Genomic DNA, 25,635 nt, shown 5'->3' on the forward strand with positions numbered 1-25,635 from the left:
AATCCCGATCAATTTTTAGAACGATTTACTTTTTGCCTTTCTTACTAAAGAAAGGTATAGGTTTTACTTTAAGGCTGGACGTCATTTCCATCTTCGTAAATATGTCGATTCAGCATGAATTTTAATCGGAAAAATCGTCAAAACATCACACTGCATCGATTTTTGACGCTTCGTCGCCAAGTCGACAAGTTGTCAAGTTGAGCTTCGAATACTGGCGCGAGAATGCTGGCGCATATATTTTGTGGCTCGATTTATACTCGTTTTGTAGTAGCTTGTCTACCGATGTTTTCACAATATGTGAGATATCGTAGCTTTTCTTTTTCTTTTGCCCTGTCCGTTTTTGCATAACTGTCCAATGTTTATGCAAAAACTTTGGTGACATAGGACATTCATCCGGCTACAATCAATTTGTTTCCCGTGCGCTCCTAACATCGCCTTAATGTAGACTTCATTTTCGTAAGTTTATTTAACAGGGTTCATTGGATTCCAATAGGAGCTTTCTAAGCTTTTCATCGTTTATATCGTTTTCAAAGTTTTCAATGCTGGCGACGCCAATGGCTTTCTACCTAAGGTTTTCTCGATTGAGTGTGTAGTGGTGCGGTTGTTAAAAATAGCTATCTCTGACTCTGTCACTTTCGTAGAAGCTGAATGGCTAGCTTCCCTGCACCGTGCGGCACACGCGGTTCACTTGTACCTCGGTTTTGCTTGGCTTGGTGCGCTGGAACGATGAACCAAAATACCAACACACAAAAGGGCTCGTACCGAAGCTAGACAACCAAAACCGCGGTGTGCGTTGTCACTGGCGCATGGGAAGCTTGCTAGATCACGTTTGTCATAAACGCTTGTTTGATTACAAACGTACAAACATATTGTACGATTCAAAGAATCTTTTGGTGAAAATTGTGTTTTTTATTTCTTTTGGAAATCATATAATTTATAATACATTGCATTCATCATAAGACTTTCTTTTGTGCTCGTTATAAATAAACAAAGTCGATGATATGAATTGAAAAAAGTTCTACCATTGTTATATTCTTTAGTAAGAAAGGCTCTATCTCACCCCAGGTGGGATTAAATCGGGTTTCATAGTTTAAAAATAATTATTATTTTATTCAATGTTGTGCAAAATGTTTAAAATGTTCTTAAGCTGGTATTAGACTATGCCAATCAAGCAAACACTTTTTAACAGTTTGCCTACTTTGTTTGCTTGGAGAAACGTCAGCCTGTATACATTTTGAGTTGTTTGCGTGTTTTCCGCAAACAAGTTTGCGGGTTTGAAAGGCAATTAAAAAAAAATATTTTTCTCTAATCGTCATTATAGAATTGTCATTTGAAGGCTTGTTTGTAAATTATTTTGATGACTTTAGGATTTTCAACTTCAGGTGCATTATGGTCAATATTTACAAAAAGCGGATTGAAAAACACTCAAACACCAAAGTTTACATCAGATCTCTTAAAAAATATATGCTGTCAACAATTCCTACAATCAGCTCTGGAAGAACCATCATCAAAAGAAAATCATTGGATGTTTATCAAGAGAAAAAAAACCCGAAGGGAGCATGGTTCTCCTCTCTCGCGCACAAAAGATCGGTAAAAAGAATCTAAAAAAATCATCATCTTGAATATCCGGCGGAACATCTTTTTCACAACTACACTTGCAAGTGTAACGTCACAAGTCGAAAAATGAACTGTCACATTTTGTAGATGGGCAATGTGTGTAAACAAAGTGAAATAAATATTTTTAAGTGGTGCTGACAAGGAAATTTACAAAAAATCATAAGCAGATTGATTTTCTTGGAGAATTTCGGGAGCGATTTTCTTTTGCGTGATTTGCCTCCTCTCTCTTTCGCGGGTGAAGAAAGTTCACTAGCGAAATTTTATTTTTTTGCGATTATTCCATCCCTGCCTACAATTTTGTTATCAATATCAAAATATTCTTGGTAAATGTTAAAAATGTCTTATTTCGAAAACATAAATATAAATTGAGCTAAATCCAAAATTAGTTTAGACATAAATTATTTGATTTGTTAATTGGAAAATCATCAAAAACGATTTTGATATTAAATTTTTGGAATAAAGTTAAACAAATAATGTTTTCAAAAATTGATAAGCGTGTTATGAGATTATTTAAATTACATCTTTGAATTTCGTCTCCTTCATTTTATAAAAGTGTTTTGTTTAGCTTTTTGAACGGTCACATTAAGGTATTAAAATTGTAATGATTTCGATTTATTTAAACAAAAATAAACATATGAGTAATAACATATTTTTACGGTAAACTTTATTTTTGGAAAAGTTCTAATGTTGAATAAAATCTGCAAAATAAACTTCAGTTCAAATTCGGTTACCTGAAAAATCGAATCGCTTTAAAATTTTTGAGAGACTTTTGTTGGGTCGCTAATCTCGCTAAGCTCAAATATGACCTCAAATATGCTCCAAAATGATCTGGAAAGAAGTAATCAAATTGGATTCTGGAAAAATCTTGCCAATCTTGCTCTAATGCCAAAGCATAAATATTTCACTAAAAAGTTTAGCAAATGATTTCATCATTTTGAAAAGTATATTTCGTCATTTTAATCAAAAAATTTCACACTGTTTTTTTGGGGGTGTGAGACCACACTTTGAAACAAACATTAAACTTTAAATTTAGTTTTTGTTTTATTATTGCCTTATTTGCATTCAAAAAACTCAATTTCGAGTACAAGTATCCTATAAAATAAAACAACAAATTACGGTAAGTCTTTCTAGATTTTAGAAACTATGAGATACTAAATCAATAATTCCTATAAGAATGGATCTAAGAAAAATTAATTCTTCAGCTATTTGTTAATAAGTTTTTGTCGTATGTAAATATGAAATGTTTCATTTAAATTATATTAAATGTTTTTGCAAAAAGCTTAAAAGATTATAAACATGCATTGATAGCAATATTTTGATAAATGACATTTTATCAATTTTATAAACAACAAATTGTTGTTTTCAGTTAGACCTTTTGCAAATAAATTCATAAAAAAACAAAAAAAAACAAATAAATCTGATACGCATTTCATTTAAGAGCACAAATTGGACGCGGTGTAAAACAGCGCTAATGTTTTCCTACACAGAAAAAAAAGTTGAATCTTGGAATGTAGAAAATTTGGAAGGTTGAATATTACCTCTGTTTTTGAGTAATATTACATAAAAATATGTGTAAAAATGTGAACCTGATGAACATTCATCAAAAACTGATGAAAATACATCATTTTCTGAGGTAAAATTAATATTATTTTTTTTTTAACTGTCACCATTTCCTGATGAATATTACCATCATTTTTTTTTCTGTGTATTATTGTCACTACCACACCCATTGTTACTCAAAAACTTTCTCTCTTCTGCTCTCCCTCTCACTCCAATTCTTTAGTACAGCGAACAGCTCAGAGAGGCAGATTGCGCTATGTCGCTCAAAGCTGATCCAAAATAGTCTGCGATCGGCTTTGTTTTCACAAATGATTAAACTGCCTAAAATCAATGTTATCAAAAATAGCTCTCAATTTTTGTTTCCAAATTGACAGCAAACTGTGGTAGTGCAAACCAAACGAGCGCCGCGCTTGGTTTTTTGTTAAATTCTCTCCTCTCTGAGCATATTCGTTTGTGACTGTCGTCGACGGACGAAGTACGCAAAGAAGGCAGCTCCCGAATGGTTGCGCTCTTCAATCGGATTTTATCGGCGATCTTTGAACCGAAAATGTTTGACATGCAAACTAATTAGTTTTTCTTGTTTTATAAAGTTTTGTAATTTTTGTTATAATTTCCTCCAATTTTAATGTAAAAAAAACACTTATTTTATAATTATTTGCGACCTTTGAAAAAAAAAAACTTTCGTCAAGAACTCACTTGTAAGCCAGCGGGGCGGCGGCCAGAGCCGGACGGACCAGGGGAGAGGCATAGGCGGCGTGTCCGTACGCGGCATGTCCGTACGCGGCCGGAGCATAGGCAGCATGTCCGTAGGCGGCATGACCGTACGCGGCATGTCCATAGGCGGGGTAGGCGGCCTTAACGACCGGGGCAGCCGGGTAGTGCACGGCCGGGGCGGCGTAGTGGACAGCTGGGGCTGGATTTGGAAGAAAGGAGGGGCAAGGATTAATTAGCTGATGTCATGGTGATTTTTCTGGGGGATTACTTACCGGCATAAGCTGGGGCAGCATAACGGAGGGCTGGGGCAGCGTAGTGAGCTAGAAAACAAAAAAGACCAAATTTAGTCACCCTCGAAAGCTAAGCTTCTTAAACGACAGAAAACGAAAGGAGACAGGGGGGAAAAGACAGTCAACGCGTTTCCAAGAAAATTTATTACCGCACGCAAAAGTGGGGAAAAGCTTCGTGAGAACATTTGCTGCTTTATGCTCGCGATGATGACGAGATGTCAGGAAAGGCGGTTACAACAATGCAGTTTTCTAGCGATGTCACTTCTTTCAGAGAAAAAGTTTTTTGTTATACTTGTCAGAACTTTTCAGCGGTCTGCAAGAAGTAAATTGCTGAAATTCACCTTAATTTGAATTTTAGCTTTTAAAGTTAGCTCAGTTAAACTTCAAGCAGTCATTTTTTTGTATTTTATTCTGCTCAACAGTTATGATACGAACGAGACATTAACCGCCGCAAAGCACATTCTAATCATTAATCAACTCAAGAACAACTGTGAGTTTTTTGCTGCTTTGTCAACTGAGCTGCAGCTTGATATTAATAGTGGAAACGTGATGAATTGAAAGTTGCATAAAGGAGAAACAAAATACTTTTAAAATTTTATAAACTTAAAAAACTCACTTCTGAGTTAATTTTGACATGTGTTGCTTAAAATTGCATTTATATAATTGTTTTTTTATTTGTAGTATTTCAATTAATTGCATGACTAAATCGAGAAACTCGGCAAGGTTAGAAAACAGCAAAACAAAAATACGGGAAAAGTCGGAATTTCGGGGGGGAATTGCAAGCTTCTTTGATAGATTCGTCCAGCACTAAAATTTCAATTTAAGGTTCCTTAAACTATTTTTAAACTATTTGAGATTGAATCGGTCATTAAAAATTCTAATAAATATGTGAAGGTAAGATGGCATGGATCTGATGCTGATCTTTTGGGCCAGTGATTTTATTTTTATTTTTAAATTAATTCATTGAGGAAAATTACCTTTGAGAATTATCAATAGTTTAAGAATTTAATTCTTTGTGTAAATATGGGTATTCGGCGCCGTCGCTCCGTGCCATACTTTCATACACTTAGGAGCCCAGGGCGGCGAAGTCCTTGTAGATAAAAAGGAAGACACTAGTGGTTGGTACTAACAATGGTGGCCGACAGCTATAAAGTCAACTTCGTTTTTCTTAAGAATTTAAGATTCAAAATACAACCAATTTAAAAAAAAATATTTATAAAATTTTGTTATGAGATCCATTTTGGGAAATTTTTTAACATTTTATACGTCTGAATTGACGATTTAAATATGAAAATTCTGCTGAGAGTAAATAATTTAAATATCAGAATAATTTGCTAAAATCTCTTCAAAAGAAGACCATTGTAAATTCATGAAAAGTAAAATCAACAAAATAAGTGAAATAATTATGTTCGTGGTTATCAGCTAACGGAATATTTGATTATATCGAAAAAGTCTAGGCATAGTTTAAATTAAAACTCCAGAGTTTTTTTTTAATGTTCTATAAGCTATTGTGTTTCATATGTTTAGAGGACCTATTAAAAAAAAACCTAAAAAACTGATTTTTGTTACATTTGGTATTGATCCAACCAGAAACTTAAAAATCATTGAAAAATGCCTAACAAATTGAGAAAAAAAATAATTTCCATCCAAAATTTTCTAAAAATTTGAGTATTCCTCATGTTATGTGAAATTTGTTCATCGTTTTATTACTAAATTTTACGAAGATTTAAAAATAAAATAGCTAAAACTGCTTTGCGTTTTCCTTCAATGAATTTAATATTAACCATGTCATGTTACAGTCAAAGCTCATTTTGCTGTAAATTTACATTTGAGAATTTATATTTTGTTGAAGATTGTCATTTATTTTTATTTTCGATTAAATTCTATATAAGAAAAAAAAGAGTGCACCTTTGAAAATATATCAAAGCATTGGAAAAACAAAACAATATCTGCCTAAATATTTTAAAAATTATTTTGGAACCCCATTTTTTCATTTTTGGGGTGGCAAAAAAAAATTGGAATAACAAGCCATAGTTCCAAAATTTGCATGAAAAATGTATTTGAAAGGCATTGTAAACTAATTCATTTATTCAGAAATCAATAATTTTCAAAATATGTATGATTTGACGAAAACAAAAATTTCAGCGAAAAACAAGTTTTTTGCGGTACTTTACATCGAAAATTGCAAAAAAAAAATTCAAACATTTTTGAATTAACAAAAACATGCTAAAAATTAATTTAAATTGATGTCAGTTGATTGCACTTAAACTTCCATCAAAAATTTGAACTATTTTGAAAAATGATTTTCCGGGCCGACTTTGAAAGCAGGAGGGGGGGGGGATGACAAAAACTTTAAATAAAATGTGTACCAGCCTTATTTTTATCATATTATTTTCATCACGTTTACAAATTTTATATAAATTCTGGAAATTTCAGAAAAGTTGGCATTTGATGTCCCCTAAACAAACCAGAAAATGAAAAAAATTAAAAGTAGTGTTTTTTTGCAAATCTAGAGTTTTTTTTTGAATAGGCATGAGCATGAGCATGAGCATGAGAGATCACCCATGGTTGCCCCTCCGTTGCCTAGAGTTTTTTTTTTTTTTTTTTTTTTTATTTTTTTTTTTTTTTTTTTTTTTTTTTTTTTTGAATAGGTCCTATAAACATATGAAAGACAATAGTGTATTGTACCTTTTCAAAAAAAATCTGGAAATCAAGTTTTAGTGACAAAAAGTAAAATTAAAAATCACCATTTTTTTTACCGTGTATCACATTTTTTAAGTGTAGTCCTTATCCATACCTACAACTTTGCCTAAGACAACAAATCGTTCAAAAAATTCCTTTCAAAGATACAGATTTTCGAATTTTCTTAAATCATTTTTGTATGGAAAATGGCTGCTTTGGGCGGGTGGGGGACATTTCGCCGAATGTCGTTTCGACGAGGGTCATTTCGCCGAAAGTCATTTCGCCGAATTCGTTTCGCCGAATGGGACGTTTCGCCGAAAAGGAAAAAAATGAAAAAAAAAATTATAAAAAGGACAAAAATTGATTAAACTATTAAACTTACTCCAAAAAGATCAGGATAACTCAGCGGAACAGTTGTCAATAAAGAAGACTACTTTGATTATGCAAACTTTTGCGACAAAAATGAAAAATTATATAATAATAAAAAGTATGAAAACGAATTTATGATAATCTAATTTGATTTGGCTTTTCTTTTCATAGAATCATCAATAGTTTTGTTAAATTTTTGTGTGTTTTTCCATTCTTTAAAACATGAGCAGTTCTTATCATACTTCTTAATGCAAAATTGAATGACTTGAAAAAGTATCTGAATTTTTTCTATTCTTTTAAAATCAATATTGTTTTTTTTTTGTGTTTTCACATACTTTTAAAAAAAAGAGCAGTTCTTTTGATGGTTTTAAGTGTAGTTGTCAGTCTAGATCAGAACATGTTTGGAAAAACATCAATTCTTTGAGACATCTTTATCTTTTTAAACATTTTTGTTTGTGTTTTTCCATTCTTCAAAACATGAGCAGTTCTTATCATAGTATTAATTCGAAATTTTATGACTTCAATAAAAAAGTTTCTGGAAATTGTCTACTCTTTTAAAATTAATAATGATGATTTGGCAAAACAACTTTTCATAGAATCATCAATAGTTTTAAAGCGAAGTTAACTTTCTTAAACATGTTTTTGAATTTCTTTAAAACATGAGCAGTACTTTAAAAAATCTGACTTCAATGTACATGTCTGTGGAAAAATTATCCACTGTTTAAAAAAAAAAAATTTTGTGTCACTCTTTTTCAAACAAATAATTTTGAATATTGTCTGTGAATTTATGCAGCAGTTTTTTAAACAAAAAAAGGGTCTAACAAAACTATTCTAAAAGTGTTTGCCCCTACAGTAATCTTGTCTTTGTTAAACTTGTTGTAACTATGGATGTAATTCTTTCTTACTAAGCATTAGGCAGTAAAAAACAACAACAAAAAAACTAAAAAAGAGCATTTTTAAAATACATGAAATTAAAAACACTTTCTATTAAATAGCATAAGAGACCATCTCTCAACCATTTATACAATGTCGAAATCTTAACAAAAAAACAACCTCCACACAACCCCCTCAGCGTCTACGTGGTTTTTAGATGACCCCCAAACAGTACCTAAAAAATTCGGCGAAACGACTTTCGGCGAAACGTACCATTCGGCGAAACGACCTTCGGCGAAACGACCTTCGGCGAAATGACATTCGGCGAAATGTACCAGATCCGCTTTGGGCATACCGAAGGCACCAAAAAAGTTTCAGCCGGATTAAAAATACAAAAAAAAATCGAATGACCGAAATCTCAGAGAATTGCTCATTTGAAAGATGTATAAAATGAAAAAAGGGATGAAAATGATCCAAAAAATATGAACAAAATTAAAGAAATACTATTTGTCTGGGGTTTCAAAAATGCAAAAAACAATTCAGACAGATGAAATTTCAATTCGTGCTTGCCATTTCATTAGGGCACATAACTTTTTTAAACAAGAGTGTGTCCCTTTCACACCTTATGTAAACTGTCATTTGAGTGAAAGGGATACACTATTGTTTACAAAAGTTATGTGCCCTTTTGAAATGTTAGGCTCCAATTTGAAACATAAACCACCCTGAATTTTCACGAGATTTGATTTAAATCTACCAAATTGATTGGCCGATTTGCACTCGACTATCGGTACCGTTATCTCATCTACAAAACAATCACAGCAATAATTCACCATCCCTTAATCCGTGCAACAATCCTGACCCCATCACTCCTAGATTCACTCAAGTTGCTCCAATCAATTGGACAAACACATGTTTCAATTACTTCCGCAGCAGGCATACCTCCTCTCCGCAGTCCTGGGGTATTCAAATCCCCTTGGCCGAGAGCCCACCTCAAGTGTTGACCCAATTTCTCGGTAGTACCTACACTTAATTCACGCTGTCTCTCAGAGCATTCTAACCCCATCACACGTGAGCACAACATCCTTCCGACACGTGCGCTGGAATGCACTCTTGAGCAATTTGAAACGTGTCAACGGCGGCTTGTGAGAATATACGGGAAGTGCGCCGAGAGCTTGAGGATTTGTAAGGTTAGAGTATTAAATTAAAAATTTTGATCCGTAAAAAGGATAAACTGGAAGAGTACTGATCGAATTAAATTTGCCGGAGACTCAGGGCGTCACAGTTGGGGTCTCAAATAGACCTTTTTTCAGTTGTAGCAGGTTTCCGGTGACCACAATAGCCAAATACCACCGATTATTCAAAGCTCGATTTCGATCCTGAGATATTCAACAAAAACCGTAAAATACTCCGAGCAATGTTGACACTCTTCATATGGAATTTAATTCCGATCAGACCGTGCTAGTTTGACACACCCTGCACAATTGTGAAATTTTGCCAAGAAAATTCTAGTCAGAGACCGTTTTGTCACTCTTGCATACACGTTTACTGTTGACATTTTGGATTATAAGTCGGAAGTACGGCAACCAATTTGAGGCCAAATTCTGGACACTGCACAGATCGGTCAGCCTAACAAATCTTGTTTGTTATTGTTTACATTTAAGGTCGAACATTGCAACGCGTTTTTCTCGAAACGTCAAAAAGCTTCGAGTTGACAGTTATCTGACGTATGTTTGTTTATTTTTATGTTTATGTTTACATTCCCCCATCTGGTTAACGTACAAGGCAGTATACCTAAAGTGAGTGCATTCTTGGTCTGCATTAGTGTAAGTGCATCACTTCGTGTAAGCAAAACAATAACAAAAGAACAAAACATAAGCAATACAACTTCCATTGCAAAGATGGCAAAGACATACTCAGAGAGGGTGATTTTGACAACCTTACTACTACCATGCAGTAGGCTTTGAGTTAACCTCACTAACAATTCTAGAGTTTTTTTTGATTAGGTCCTATAAACATATGAAAGACAATAGTTTATTGGTCCTTTTCAAAAAAAACTCTGGAATTGTTTTCTGTAACAGATAACGTTGCCAATTTGTTAGACTACCTCAGCAAACGTGAAATCAGTACAAACTTGTTGCCGGATTCTTTTTCCGGAAAAAGCGGTTATTTTTATCAAAACGCGAATGGCGAAGTGTAATCAATGTGTCTATCCTGCTCATTCCTAATGTAAACATTAATTGGCGTGAGCAGGATAGACTCTCTGTTTACAGACTTCAAGTCTACAAGTCATTGGCCAATTTACATTGTTTTGCTTGATTTTGTATGATTTGACATTTACTAGCGAAGTCGAAAAAATGAAAACAAATCACTTCATACGTCAGCCAACGAAGCCAACCTTAGAACCCCTCCCTAACCTTGGCAGATCCTCAGGGGATGGACACCACTCAATTATCAAGAACAAAACAAGGCGGGGGCAGGACACTTACCGGCCGGGTAGTGGGCGGCGGCGGCGTAATGCGGGGCATAGGCCAACCCGTCGTTGCTGAGGCGCGAGCTGTGCACGCGGACGGACGAGTGCGCCGAGTCAACGGCCTTCGAGTACTGCGAGAGCACGTTCTGGCCGTACAGTCCCTTGACGGTGTGCTCGTGGCTCGCGCCGACGGAGTGGTAGTCCGCGGACGGGGCGGCAATCGAGTAGGCGGCCGGGCCGCCGGCACTAGCGGACGCCACCAGGGCGAGGGCCAGGATCACAAACTATGGGTAGGGGAGAGAAGGGGGGAGGTTTGATTAATTAGTGCGTTGATCGGTATCGGTTTGGCGAACGGTTTTTAGCAAACATGGGACGGGCAATTTAATCAGTTTTGGGGAAATTTATGATCTATTTTGTCTTTCAGACACTTAATTGAATTAAATTATGGAACGGATATTTTCGGGGACGCTGAATTCTGTCACATTGTTTGCAGTTCGATGCAGGTCAACAGTTTGCGTAACATAACCTATTTATCTTCTATGCATGATTTAATCACATTAATTTTCAAGTTATAGCTTTACGCCAGAAATTTGAGCAAAACACTTAATTTAATCAATCAATCAAGTGATTGACGACAGTGGCAAACGATGTGTAGCTTGGCTTATCGGATTAAATTCTGAATCAGTTTTTTTTTTTTTTTTTTTTTTTCAAGTGAGGTGATGTATGTTTATGTTAATTCGATTTGCCACTACATTTTTAAAAGATATTGTTAACCTCACTTAAAAATTTTCATTATTCCAGGCGACAAAACATGAAAGATATAAAATGTTAATTTTTTGTCTGGTTAACTTGTACAAAAATTTATATTGGAACTTCATATTTTTTTTATAAATAATATGTCCTATGTTGTATAGTAATGCTATGTTATATATGCAACCTTGCTTTTTAATTTGTTATTTAGCACAATATAAACAAGTTATTTGGCACAAATTTTGGTAGAAGCCTGCTTGTTCCCTTTCTTTCGAACTATTTATCAAATCTTTTTATTAGTTGATTTCAAAGCTAAACTATGCATAAATTTTCAAAACTTTTATTATTCCTTTAAAACTTTTTTTTTAACTTTAAAAAAATTCTAAATATTTTGATCATAACACGATAATGATTTCAAAAGAATATAAATTCATAAAAAAATCACAACATCGAAGCTTTGTACGAGACTTTTACGATGTTTAGTATTTTTTTTTTTCAATGCATAATATGTTTGATGGGGGGGAGGGGGGTCCCAAGTAGCACTCATAACTTGCCGACTGTTGAATAATAGTTAGACAATTGTTTTTGATAAACATACGAGAAAAAAAACTGAACATAACTTAAATAACAGTTTGTTGCATTGCTTGTATAACTGACTTATGTAACTATCGTGTTTTGTGCCACAAAAGTGTTAAAACACAGTCAACTTCACTCTTTTCCAACTGTAAAACACAACATAGGGAAAATTCTCACCTATTTGGGAGGTTTAGAACTCACTCTTAACTCCATCCAATTTGCTGATTTACACTGTTTAAACAACTTATTTTGGAACACCTTCGATAGAAACTTGCTTGCTCACTTCCGTTTGAGGTATTTATCACATGATTTCAGTCGAAAACGCTTTTTATTAGCTGTAATTAAACGTCAAAATGCTGATATGCCAAGACGCTGTTCCCTCATTTGCAATGTTTTCCTCGAAAACAGTTTGTTGAATAAGAATAATATTGCACTGTTTGTTTCACTGCTTATCTAACAATGTCATGTGACGGCATCTTCTGAAAAATGGGCTTGGCCAACCATTCTATAAATAACCATAGGTTTTCTCGCTTTGTTACACAAATGTTATCGGAGAATATGTTATATAACTGATAATCAACAAACATATTCAACTTGACATTGCGTGTTGTTAGGTGGTGTAAATTTGTACGTGAGGTATTTAGAGTTTCAATAATGTTTATTTATCGAAGATTGCAATAATTTTAATTGTTGACCGATTATTTATAAACATATCGCCGGTAAAAGCTACAAAAAATATCAGCTTACGGAGTTCATGATAGAGAAAACAACAAATTAAAATCACACAATGCTACTCCGTGGTACGGTAATCGAAATGACAGTTGAAACGGTTTGTTATAACAAAGTTATATAATAGAGTTATAATAACTATCATGAAACAAACATATAAAAAAAGTTCTTTAGCTCACTGCTGCATAACAAAGCTTACAGCAGCCTTCTTATTGACGTTTAGGCCAGCTTGTTTACTATGAAGCCTCGTGGAGAGATGTGGAAGCGCGCCTGGACCTGCCGTGGAGATAACAACAAATCGTCGAAGTCATCGGATCGAATCTTGGGAAAGACGAAGTTCATCAAAAAAGGAAAATCTAAAAGTTCGCCATGAAGAGGGTTTCACAAGAATCACAGTTAGAGAGCGCGAAAGGATTGTTTTTTTTTTTCATACAATTTCTATTTTTTTCTAAATAAATCGGGCAGAAACAAGCGTACCAAAATAGTCAGAGATACTATTCTTATTGGCTTCGTCGTTGATTACAATTCTAATAAGAACTGTTTGTTTACATGTAAGTTGGGTAACGGTTAGACAACTGTTTTCAATCTATCTTTCCTTTTCAGTGTGCGCTTTGATTTGACAGCACAGCCGTTAACCACGCCCCCTTTTTTCGTTGAATCTCTTGTTAGCTAGCACAGTGTTGTCAAATACATTTGTACAACTTACTCTGATAACTTGCATCTTATTCTGGCAAGTTATACAACAGAAAAAAGTGCGCTTTTTCCAATGCACAGGAGTTGTAGAACAAGTTGTGGTAACGAGGCCGATCGGTTATACAACCAGTTAGGAAATACGTTTATCTGACAAAGTGTGTTGCTTGGGGTGGTTCTAATAAATTAATAAAAATAAAAATTGGAATTACAGGCCATGGTATTGACATTTGAATGAGAAAAGTGTTTTAAAATGCATTTTTCACCTGCTCAGTTGTTTTGCAAACATAAGTTCTCAAAATATCTAAGTATTGACGAAATTTTTGTTTTCGCCGAAAAATTTTTTTTTGCAGTACTGTACAACGGAATTTTACAACAATTCACAATATTTTTGATCGATTTCAGACATGCAAAATATGATTTTAAACGCAAGAAAATGCATTTTAGATTGTTTTCAGTTGATTAGAATTTTCTTTCCATAAAAATTTTGAAGTTTTTTGAAAAAAATATTTTTTTCGCCCCCTGATTTTTCGGACCGATTTTGAAGGGGCGACATAAATTTTGAAAAATATTTGCAACGGCCTTAAGAAAAATTTAAATCCTGTATTTGCTAAATATCTTAATTCAAATTTATATCTTTCAAAAAATTAGCAGGTACCACGTGAAACTAAAATATCCATGGGCATTCACAAAATATTAGTTTTTTACTAATTTTGGTTTTCTATCTATTAAACAGTTAACGGTAAGTATTTTCTAAAGAAATATAGCTTGTTAGGGTGTAAAATGAAGACATTTTTTGACATGATTTTGACATCATTATTGGTTGCAGTTTTTATTTGACATACATCAGAAAAATGTTTTTTAAAGCAAATCCTTTGAACAAAATTAGTAGTTTTTTGCAAATTAAAAATTTTCTATTTGCTAGATATTTTTATTTCAATAATCAAATTTATATCATTACAGTTATGGGTGCAAATCACAGCTGGAATTAGCATAGGCTTTTACAATTTTTTTTTACAAATTTTAACTATTGAAAAGATTAAGTCTAGAAATTTTTAAATAATTAAACCTTACTTATTTTTTATGGTCGAGTTTTAGTATAACCCCATAACTACTCTAAAGTGATTTAGATTTGTTAAATTCAAGATGGCGGCCAATATGGCGGAGCAAAAAATGAAAAATTGAATTTTGTTATTTAAAATGCATTAAACTATTCAAATTTGACAAAAATAGTGTCGCAGAACTCGAATTTGATATAAAAAAAACGAAAATGACAAAAATGAAATAAAAATGTTTTTGTTCCTGATTCAATTATCCAAAGTCCCATACGAATCTTCGGATAATCAAAACTTCGGATAATCGAGGCTTCGGATAATCGAGTCTGGACTGTATTTGAAAAAAACATTTAAAATTATAGTGCACAAACGGCAAACAATTCAAAATTTTATATTATTGATGCTTTCAAGCTTCTATTTACTTTACATATTTATTTCACGTTTTGCGAAATAATTATCACAATCAGGGTTGCCAGGTGGCTCGATAAATCTGGGAATACTCGATTTTTCAAATGTCAGCCAGAATAAAGATAATCTATGCCAGATTTTGACAGATTTTGCCAAATTTTTCATACTCAGCCATTTTTGAATAAATTTTTGATAAAAATGAATGATTTTAATTAAATTCGAAAAATTGAGAAAATGTTAATTTTTATGAAAATGAAAATTCAACCTTTGTGAGAACAACAAATCAACTTAATCTTAATTTAAAAACATTTTGTTTAACTTATTCATGTTTTCCTCTCCCCCAGATTTTTCCAGATTTTTTATCGGTATTTAGCCAGATTTTATCAATTTTGACCTGGTAACCATGATCACAATCACCCTCTTATACAAAAAATTGATTTATTTAACTTTAACTCATTTTTAATATTGAGTTTGCAACGATAAAACCAAGCTTGAATCATATTTTTCATTTATGCCGATATTAATTATGAAATAAGCTATGAGAATAAAGAAGAACATTTTCTTCTTTTCGAAACTTTTATAAATTTATAGAAATATATCACAACATTTCTTTAAAGATATGTTTCAATGTTTATCACTCAATGCAGTAACTTCAATTAAAACTATTATATTTTTTTAAAAATCACTAGATTATAAATTCTTTGTAACAGCCCCAGTACACTTAACACGATTCGTTTTTGTTATCTCGTTTGCACTTATTTTCCACAATATTCTACACTTGTAACCCACAAACCTTGAATGCCATTTTTTGATTTAGAAGAACTTTTTTCCCAGTACACACGAGCACTACACTTTTGTCAAAGAACTGTACCTTAAACTGATCCGCCAAATGGCTTTTATAGGTACGCCGCCCAAAGTGCATTTGATTTCACGACGCAGCAAAGGCGTCGTCGTCGTCACCTTCGTGAAAAGTCGCTCGCTTAGATTCGCCCGTCGTCGTAAGTTACAAGATTCTGGTTTTGGCGGGTTGGGCACTTTAGTTACGTTCTTTTCTTGGCACCCTTTTTGGTTTGGACCTGAAGCCAACGCCCGCCCGATGCAGTCAGATTCTGGTGGGCCCTCGTGCAAAGAACTGCATACAACACCCTTGGAATTTAAATCATCTTAGATGGTTCATAAGCTAGAATTTATGCACCTTGGTCGCTAGTGACTAGTGAGTGATTTTGCTTGGGTACTTAACATTTATAGATATGTAATGTATGTTATTATAACATGTACTTTGAATGTTAATTATGGTTGAAATCTACCTTTAAATATCGATTTGCTACGTCCATCTTAGCAAATGAGGTAAAATACCAAAATATAAACCTATTTACGCGGTTCGAAAGGTGTGATTCCTGAAAGTTGTCTAGGAATTCTGCCATCCCGAGCAGACGGAAATAACTTAAAAACAACTTTTTGATATTTGAAAATACTAAGAGTTTTGTTATTCACCGTTATGATTTTTATGACAGTTGTTATGTTAATCCAAAGTTGTTTTGCCTTTCAACCAAAATCATACCAATAACAAATTTTGTTATGATAACATAAACTGTTATTAAACTCTTATGCAAAAATGGATTTTTCGAGAAGATTCCATAACACTTTCTGTTATTTTAACAGTATTTGTTATTGAAATGGCATGAATTTTGTTATTACCCGGGATGAAACAAATCTATATGTTTGAAAAGAGTTTTGATAAATTCTGAAGTAACATTTGAAAAGGGCGCATAAGCATTTGGACAACTGCAACTATTTTGTAATTTCTCAGGCAATAGGCAACTATTTTACAAAACCCATAGTGTTATATGGTAGCTGGGGAAGTCAGCTATTGCTTCTCATTTCGAATTTTGAGAAAAAGTTACCTGAAGCTTGAGAAGGAGCAAAATAGTTCAAATTGTCAAAATGCTTATCGGCCCTTTTCTCGCGTTGCTCCAGAATAAGTCTGGCAAACCCTTTGAAGGGCAAAATCGATGTTGTTATAGTTTATTAGCCTATAGAATCGACCACTTAGTGTACAGATCGATCCGTGAAACTTTTTTGTAATACAGTCATCCCACATATTCGGAACACCCACAAATTCGGAACACTTTTGTGATAATTTGTCAATAGCATGCCAAATGCATCTTTTCTGTCGACCCTACTATTTTTAAGACCTTTATTTGGACATTTTCTTGCTATTTCACTAGTAAAAGTAGTACTTTTTGAACAAAAAACTTCACTTCAAGACTATTTCATTCAGAGCAGCAAAACACTGTCTCAAAATTGCCTGTTCCATAATTTTGGGATGTTATTGTGCCTCCCGCAATTATGGAACACCTGAATTTAACTGATATTTTTACAAAAAAATTATCAGACCATTCATAAAACATAACTAAGCTTGAGTTTCATTGGTTTCAGTGCGTGAAGTCATTATTATGTAAAAATTATGTACTCATGGAAAGAACCAAAGTTTGTTTACATCCGTAAGAAAAAAGTGTTTCGAATTTGTGGATTTCAAGGGTCAAAGTTTTTCCTCAAAAACTTGATCAAAATCAAAATCATTTTTTTGTTTTTTGTTTTTTGTTTTTTGTTTTTTGTTTTTTGTTTTTTGTTTTTTGTTTTTTGTTTTTTGTTTTTTGTTTTTTGTTTTTTGTTTTTTGTTTTTTGTTTTTTGTTTTTTGTTTTTTGTTTTTTGTTTTTTGTTTTTTGTTTTTTGTTTTTTGTTTTTTGTTTTTTGTTTTTTGTTTTTTGTTTTTTGTTTTTTGTTTTTTGTTTTTTGTTTTTTGTTTTTTGTTTTTTGTTTTTTGTTTTTTGTTTTTTGTTTTTTGTTTTTTGTTTTTTGTTTTTTGTTTTTTGTTTTTTGTTTTTTGTTTTTTGTTTTTTGTTTTTTGTTTTTTGTTTTTTGTTTTTTGTTTTTTGTTTTTTGTTTTTTGTTTTTTGTTTTTTGTTTTTTGTTTTTTGTTTTTTGTTTTTTGTTTTTTGTTTTTTGTTTTTTGTTTTTTGTTTTTTGTTTTTTGTTTTTTGTTTTTTGTTTTTTGTTTTTTGTTTTTTGTTTTTTGTTTTTTGTTTTTTGTTTTTTGTTTTTTGTTTTTTGTTTTTTGTTTTTTGTTTTTTGTTTTTTGTTTTTTGTTTTTTGTTTTTTGTTTTTTGTTTTTTGTTTTTTGTTTTTTGTTTTTTGTTTTTTGTTTTTTGTTTTTTGTTTTTTGTTTTTTGTTTTTTGTTTTTTGTTTTTTGTTTTTTGTTTTTTGTTTTTGTTTTTTGTTTTTTGTTTTTTGTTTTTTGTTTTTTGTTTTTTGTTTTTTGTTTTTTGTTTTTTGTTTTTTGTTTTTTGTTTTTTGTTTTTTGTTTTTTGTTTTTTGTTTTTTGTTTTTTGTTTTTTGTTTTTTGTTTTTTGTTTTTTGTTTTTTGTTTTTTGTTTTTTGTTTTTTGTTTTTTGTTTTTTGTTTTTTGTTTTTTGTTTTTTGTTTTTTGTTTTTTGTTTTTTGTTTTTTGTTTTTTGTTTTTTGTTTTTTGTTTTTTGTTTTTTGTTTTTTGTTTTTTGTTTTTTGGTTTTTGTTTTTTGCTTTAGTACTCCAATCGAGCTCGACGGATTGTAAAATAAATATGTCTGGATATAGTAAAAACGTGCGCCTGGTTCAAAAAGCTTTCAAAAAAAATTAAACACTTTCATCTTGAATATTTACGTTTTTTTGTGCATTTAGGGTTTCATGTTTTCATAAAGAATTACAACATGAAAACTTGAAAAATCATGAAAGTATTTAAAGTATAAAAGTTTTTACTAGGCATTTCATGATATTATCAGTCTGATACCAAATAAAAATCGATATTTCAAAATTCATTTTGTCTGTCCAGCAATTCCTAGAAATTCACTACATTCAATCCGCTTTGAAATGTCAGCTCAGTCGTATTTTATTTCAACCTTGTCATCATGAATTGGGCTGATTCAATTTGCTTTGTGCTCACCAATGGCCCAATCAACCCAATTCAATCAAAAAATCTAATGTCTCGCATGGTGAATGTGTCCAATTGGGGTACAATAAAATAATCCAAATGACAGGGAAAAGGTCAGTTGCATCGTTTTTCTGTCCAAAAATCCTACACCCAACAACAACAACCGTCAACCTACACGACATTGATTGGTTGAAAAAATGTAGTGTGTTTGTCAACTACATGACCATTTTCAGGGGGCGGAGGGGGGAATTGTACTGACCCGGGTGCAGGACCACCTCGAAGGACATCACACCAACGAATTTGGCTCACTCCCGGAAAGCAATGACATCGTGGTTATTCGTTATCTTGTTGTGGTTGTGCTGACCTGTCAAAAGAATGTTGTGACATTTGATATTTCACACAAAAAAAAAGTCAATTTCATTGGATTTGTGTCAAACTGTTTTGAGACTAAACATTTGTATGGTATGTGGCAAAAAGACAAATGTACACGGAAAATCTTGATTCTCACAATCGGGGACAACTGAACACAACACCAACCATCCCGGTTCATCCTTTCCAGGGGGCAACATGCACCATCACCGAGTTTTTGCCCAGAAGGGGTCCAAACCCGTATCTGCCAGATGTACTCGCGAACGGCTCAACCGGCAGTGCTGCCGCCGGTGGCTGTTTGTGTGGTCACAATTGAAGCCTGGCGGTCACACTTTGTCTCGGCGCCGCCGCCGCCGCCAATGACCCTCCGCGGGATCTGGGCCTGAAGCTGATGGCTGGGGTTCTCGCGTGCAGACTGCATGCAGGATACATTTGACATATTCAGTGTGTACACTGTTTCGTGAGCACGTGTGTATGTCGGCCACACGAGTGCAGTGGTTATAAACGTGAGGCACGGAGGGGAAAAACATGTTTAAGTGAAAACTTTTGTTTTCGCTTTTTAGGAAAAGATGTAATATTAAGCAGTTCCTATTTAAGATAAGCATTTTTTATCAAAATCATGAAAAAATGTGATTTCGTTGTACTAAAGACAAATAATTTAAAATGCTTTTCTTGGTAATGGCGCATACGTCACATAGTCAAATCAATGAAAATAATTGATTTTGCTCGTAAATTGCTGCTTTATAACAATGCAAAAGATTTGGAAATATATATAATGTTGTCAGTAGCTGAAACAGTGGTGTACAGTCATGCCCCGGATTTGCACTGTGAAGTTTAGCACGGCCCAGTGCTTAACTGAAGCACAGAGCTTATGGGATTTTGGCTATAATCCTATGAAAAATCATCCAAACTTCAAAAAAATTAGTGTTTTGAAATCGGAATGGTGTCACTCATCCATTGCATTTATAATTACATGAAAATTTCCACAAAACTACGTATTTTTTCTGTATTTTGAAAATGCAATTTTTCTCGAAAAAAATCTATAGAATTTTTGTTATTGCAATATGGGTATCAAATGATCGGGATTTTTTCAAACATTTCAAATATAATAAAAAAAAATAGAGAAAATACGAGAAAATACTTAAAATCTATTTTTTTACAACATGGGTATCAAATGATCTGAATTTGTTCATACATTTCGAATGTCATCAAATTTTTATGAAAACACTCAGCATTTTCATAAAACTTCGTATTTTTGGAATTTTTTTTACAATATGGGTATGTTTCATACATTTCGAAAGTAATATCTTTTTTTTAAATACTCGAATATTCACAAAAGTTCGTATTTTTGGAAAAAGAAAACACTCCAGTTTCAGTTTTTAACAATATGGGTATCACATGATCGGAATTTTTTCATACATTTTGAAGTCATAACACAAATTTTAAAAACTAATCAAAATTTTCACAAAACTACGTGTTTTTGATAAATAATACAAATTTCAGTTTTGACAATATGAGTATCAATGATGGGGTTTTTTGATACATTTCGAAAGTAATAACAGATTGTTTTTAGAAAATACTCAACATTTTCACAAAACTACGTATTTTCGGAAAAAAATACTCAAAATTTCAGTTTTGTTACAATATGGGTAACAAATGATTGGGTTTTTTATATGTTTCGAAAGCAATAGCACAAACTTTTGAAAACACTCAAAATTTTCACAAAACTACGTATTATTGAAAAAATACTCAAAATTTAAGTTTTTTACAATATGGGTATTAAAAAGGGGTGTTATAACTTTCAAAATGTATAAAAAAAACCAAATTATTTCATACGCATATTGAAAAAAAACCGAATATTTAAGTTTTTTTTCGAAAATACGTAGTTTTATGTTTTTTTAGCATTTTCCATTTTTTTTCGAAATGTAAGAAAAAATCCCTATCATTTGATATCCATATTGTGAAAAACTTAAATTTATAGTTTTTTTTTTCGAAAATACGTAGTTTTGTGAAAAATTTTAGTACATATTTGAAAAAAACAATTGTTATTATTGTACCTATATTTTAAAATACTGAAATTTTGAGTATGTTTTCCGAAAATACGTAGTTTTGTGAAATTTTTCAGTATTTGAAAAAATGTGTAAAAACTTCGAAATGTATGAAAAAATGCAGATTACTCGATACCAATATTTAAAAAAAACTGAAATTTGGACTTTTTTTGGACAATACGTAGTTTTGTGAAAATTTTGAGTATTTTCCAAAAATTATGTTATTACTTTCGAAATGTTTGAAACAATCTCGATCATTTGATACCCATATTGTAATAAAACATTTTTTCTTAATTTTGTTTACTCAAAATAGCTTTTTTGCAATTCCGTCGTGAAACTACTTACTTTTCCTGTCATTCTTGAACGACGAAATAGCCTACTTTTCTGTACCAAAAATAACAGAATCGAATAGCAACACTTTTCAAAATAAATGCTGAAAAGTTCTACTTTTCAGCACTGAAATGGGTGCTGAAAAGTTGAACTTTTCAGCACTTGTTTCGAAAAGTAACACTTTTCAACATTTTTTTATTTAAACGATTTATTGACAAAATACATGAAAATTCGACTTAAAATTTCACTCAATGGGTGTTTTTCGAAATTGCAAAAAATTTTGTATGGAACTCGTTGCAAAACTTGATTTTTTCAGCACTCGTCGTATTTATCCAACTCGTTGAACCTCGTTGGATAAATGTACGACTCGTGCTGAAAAAATCCTCTTTTTGCAACTTGTTGCATAAACTACTACTTTAGTCTTAGAAAAAAAAATGAAGGGAAATAAAAAAAATAAAAACCGTAGTCAAGGCTAAGATCTGAGCAAATTGTACTAGGAATAAATTTTAAGCAAGACAAACTATATTAAAATCATGAAATCAGTGCTTGCTTCAAAATCCTAATTTAGGAATTTTCTAATCAAAGTTTAAAGATTTGATTAGGACCACTCAGAAAAAAAGAACAATTAACAAACAAAAAATAACGGGTTAGTTTGCAATATATCTTAAAACCCATTACGACCTCCAACACTTATTTGAATTTTTCTTTAAAGCAAACTAAATTTTCATTGTTTTCAGTAAATAATACTTAAATTTAAAAAATATAAGTTTTAATTTATAAATAAGGTATTCAATTTTTGTTACTACTTTGTCTCTCTCCTTTTTACCATTTTCTGTTAAATTTAAAAACAATCTAACTTTTATTTTTCCATTTTCAATTTTACGGGTAAATCTCTTTTTGCTAAAATATTTGAAAACATAAAATTTGACTAAGTATATTTTATTTTAAACATAATTTACAGAAAACTGTCCCCATATTTTAATCGACAATAAATGTAATTTTTGATTGCAAGTATTATTATGAATCGAAAGCAAGTATTAATATATTTTCTACCAAATGTTCACCATTTTACTGAAATCAACAATTATCTTAAGACATTTTTATTTGTGCCTTTAACAGTTCACAAAAAAATGGTTTTCGCAAAAAGTTTCGTAACAAAAGCCTTTTTTATTCTTTATTATAGAATTTTTCAACCGGCGACAGGTTCCAGTATTACAAATGCAATACAATTTTTTTTAAGTTGAGAAAATAGTTTTACAGCTATCCAGTGGAAATACATTAAATTTTACTTTCGTTGCAACATTAAGTTTTATTTATATAATGTCTAAAATAGAATATGTTCAACCAAATTTCATAATTTAAAGAAAATAACACAAGAAAAAAAGTCTTATCGTAAGTTTGAGATTGAAAAAAAAAATAGGATTTTTTTAAAATGGTTTATCTTGTTCTGAATTGTATTTCGATACCTTCTTTATTACGCTACATTTAAAACTAATAGCCTGATTTTCAAAATTTATAGGCGGAAAGAACTACAAAAAGCTTTAAACAGCATACCAGCTAGGCTCTATCAAAAATTTACAAAACTTAAAGCTTAAATTGTCTTAAGCTGATTCAAAAAACATAAACATGCATTATACAATGTATTTGAAATAGTTTACAATCGATTTTACAAGTTTTTTTTTCAGTGAAAATTTCATCTTTAATCAATAATTATTATTTTTGCCCTCTAATTTTTCGGGAAATTTCGAAGGCAGGCGGAGAGGGAAACACTTGAAATTTTACATTTTTTAAAGCTCCTACAAGTACATGCAAAACAACAAATTTTGGGAAACCATAAAAATGGTTAGTTAATCATTGAAAATTGAAATTATGATGCAGAAAGTGTTAATAAATTTATTTACGTAAAGCTAAACTACTATGTCAAACCATATCTCCAATCAAAATTTCTCTCCGTGCCCTAACGACTAGAACCAGCGGATTCTGCACTTCCATCCTCACTTCTCCCCCTTTCCTTTCAGCTTGCCCACTCCATCCTGATCTATTGACTAGTTACAGGTTATGCGTTTTGTTATGCAACACTTTTAGCAGTGGCATTGCATTTCACGAGGCCACATGCAACTCTGTTCAGTTCAGTGCCACACACACAACAATCTCTTCCAGTTTTCTTGCACTTTTTCCACTTCATTCTGTGCAAGTTTGCTTTTTTTTTGTTTTCGTGCACTTTTTTTTCTTATCTCGCTTTTTTGCCCTCTTTTTCTCGTGATTAATAATTCATCAGCTGCGGCAGCGCCGCGCCAACCCCTTAACACACCGCGCCCTTGTCTGATTTGCTGTTGGTGTGCAGTGCCGTAATCTCTGTATGTGCCCCCAGAGTTAAGGGTCAGGATCGCGTTCGCGGACTGGACCACAGACAATGCGGTTAAAATGAGTTTTGATCTTTAAAAAAAATGCATTTTAGTTCGACCTAAGCTTATTCAAAAAAAGGTACAGTGGTAATGTTACAGGCATAACCAAAATGACTAAGAACGAACGACGATTAAACTGAAGTTTGACAATTGACAGTCAACTTTTTGTTTGGTAGTCGAAATTGTATCGAACTGTTATTGTGCTAGTTTGTAGTTAGTAAATTGCTCACTAGATTGCGCTAGTGCTGCTAGATTCAAACAAAAATATTAAATTTAAACAAAATTTACAACCGCTCCCTCCGTTTGGCTGTGTTCAAAAGCTCTGAAGAGTTGTGCGTCTGACGTTTGTAGGGCGTGGTGTGTCCCATTCAGCGCGCATAAGCCCCTACCCTCAAGTAGACTAAGTTGCAACGGCTGCAGACCTCAGTGACATACTGCACTTAGACTGCTGTTGTCCACCGCTTTTGATACGAGTTGTCCCCCGAATGCAAAATGTGCGAAACACACTTTCAGTTTCAGTCCAAGTGCAGCTTTTTTATTATTTTTGAACCCGTAATGGACATGATAGAGGTGGGTTCTCTCTGTATAGCGAGTAACGGAACATTCGAAGGCTGGACTACATTCCGTTAGATTTATGGCAGATTGATAAGGGTTTTGAAAATGGATTTTCTTTCGAAGTTTTGGCATTCTCTTTTTGGAATGTTGTTTCTACTCAATAGTGTTTGAACCTTAAAAGTCAGCGTTCCTATTAATCAAGCAAATGGCTCTGACTTCGTTCGCAACATGCAAACATGGTCGTTGATATTTTCAAACTCATTCCACAGCCGAGCCATAACGATAATCTAGACGTAAAGGTTAGCGCAAAGTTGAGCCCACATAGAACACAGAGTTCTAAATCGAATTATAAATTCGCGCAACGACGACGTTTTTTTTTTTTTGAAATTAAATATGTCTTTATTGAACTTTCTTATAATAATTACATTTCATTTACATTCTAAGGGGTCGTGCATAAACCACGTGGTCTCCTTAGGGGGGGGAGGGGGTCCGAAATCCGACCGAAAAAAACCATGAAAGGCCATGGGGGGGAGGGGGGGGGTCGACGGCTGACCACGTGGCCTTTCAAAAAAAAAAATCTTTTGTTTAAAAAAAAACAAAAAAATACGCTTATTACGTTTACTTATATGCATATATTTTTTGTTACACTTTAAAACCATACAATTATTGTGGTTAGAATTATCACTTATATTTCAATGTCACATTATTTTCCAATTCAATATTTATTTTTATTTTTCTGCAGATTCATATCAATACTTTGAACCTGTTATTGAATGATCACTTTTTAATACTTTATACTTTTTAATACTTGTTGTAGGAAGGCTACAATAGTTTCAAAGCTGTTAAAAAATAAAGTGACAGTATCTAAAGTTAATATTCCCAAAAAATGCGTACCAAAATGTAAACAAAATTTTCTTTTTATGTTGATCGTGTAGCTTAAAAATGACAATTATATAAGATTTTCGTAACAAGGCAAAATACTTAATATGTATTGTAAATGTAGTGTCTTTAAAAGATTCTCTGAAATTTTCAAAATTTTAGATCTTAGCTACGGTGATTACCGGTCCTATGAGTGATCGAAGAATTTTTATCGAAAGATTTCCTTTTTACACTAAAAACTAACTCAAGACATCTTGTCTCTCCTCTCTCATGCTAGATTTTTTAGTAAAAAGA

At 32.5% G+C, this 25,635-nt stretch overlaps 1 protein-coding gene across 2 annotated transcripts in view; it reads right to left on the reverse strand.

Annotated features, from left to right (window-relative positions):
• The window catches only part of LOC120428870 (cuticle protein 21.3), a 56,590-nt gene that overhangs the window by 4,752 nt on the left and 26,203 nt on the right, over nucleotides 1-25,635 (reverse strand). The window contains exons 1-4 of one of the 2 annotated variants that reach the window (XM_039593996.2): nucleotides 15,577-15,653; nucleotides 10,592-10,859; nucleotides 4,164-4,211; nucleotides 3,874-4,090 (exon numbers count right to left, since the gene is read on the reverse strand). In XM_039593996.2, the coding sequence (XP_039449930.1) occupies nucleotides 3,874-4,090; nucleotides 4,164-4,211; nucleotides 10,592-10,859; nucleotides 15,577-15,588 (545 nt within the window). In that variant the 5' untranslated portion in view covers nucleotides 15,589-15,653. Of the gene's footprint in view, nucleotides 1-3,873; nucleotides 4,091-4,163; nucleotides 4,212-10,591; nucleotides 10,860-15,576; nucleotides 15,654-25,635 lie in introns of those variants that run through there. The other variant, XM_039593995.2, reaches the window with a different exon arrangement.

The sequence above is a fragment of the Culex pipiens genome, chromosome 1, assembly GCF_016801865.2.
Source record: "Culex pipiens pallens isolate TS chromosome 1, TS_CPP_V2, whole genome shotgun sequence".
NCBI lineage: Eukaryota > Metazoa > Arthropoda > Insecta > Diptera > Culicidae > Culex > Culex pipiens.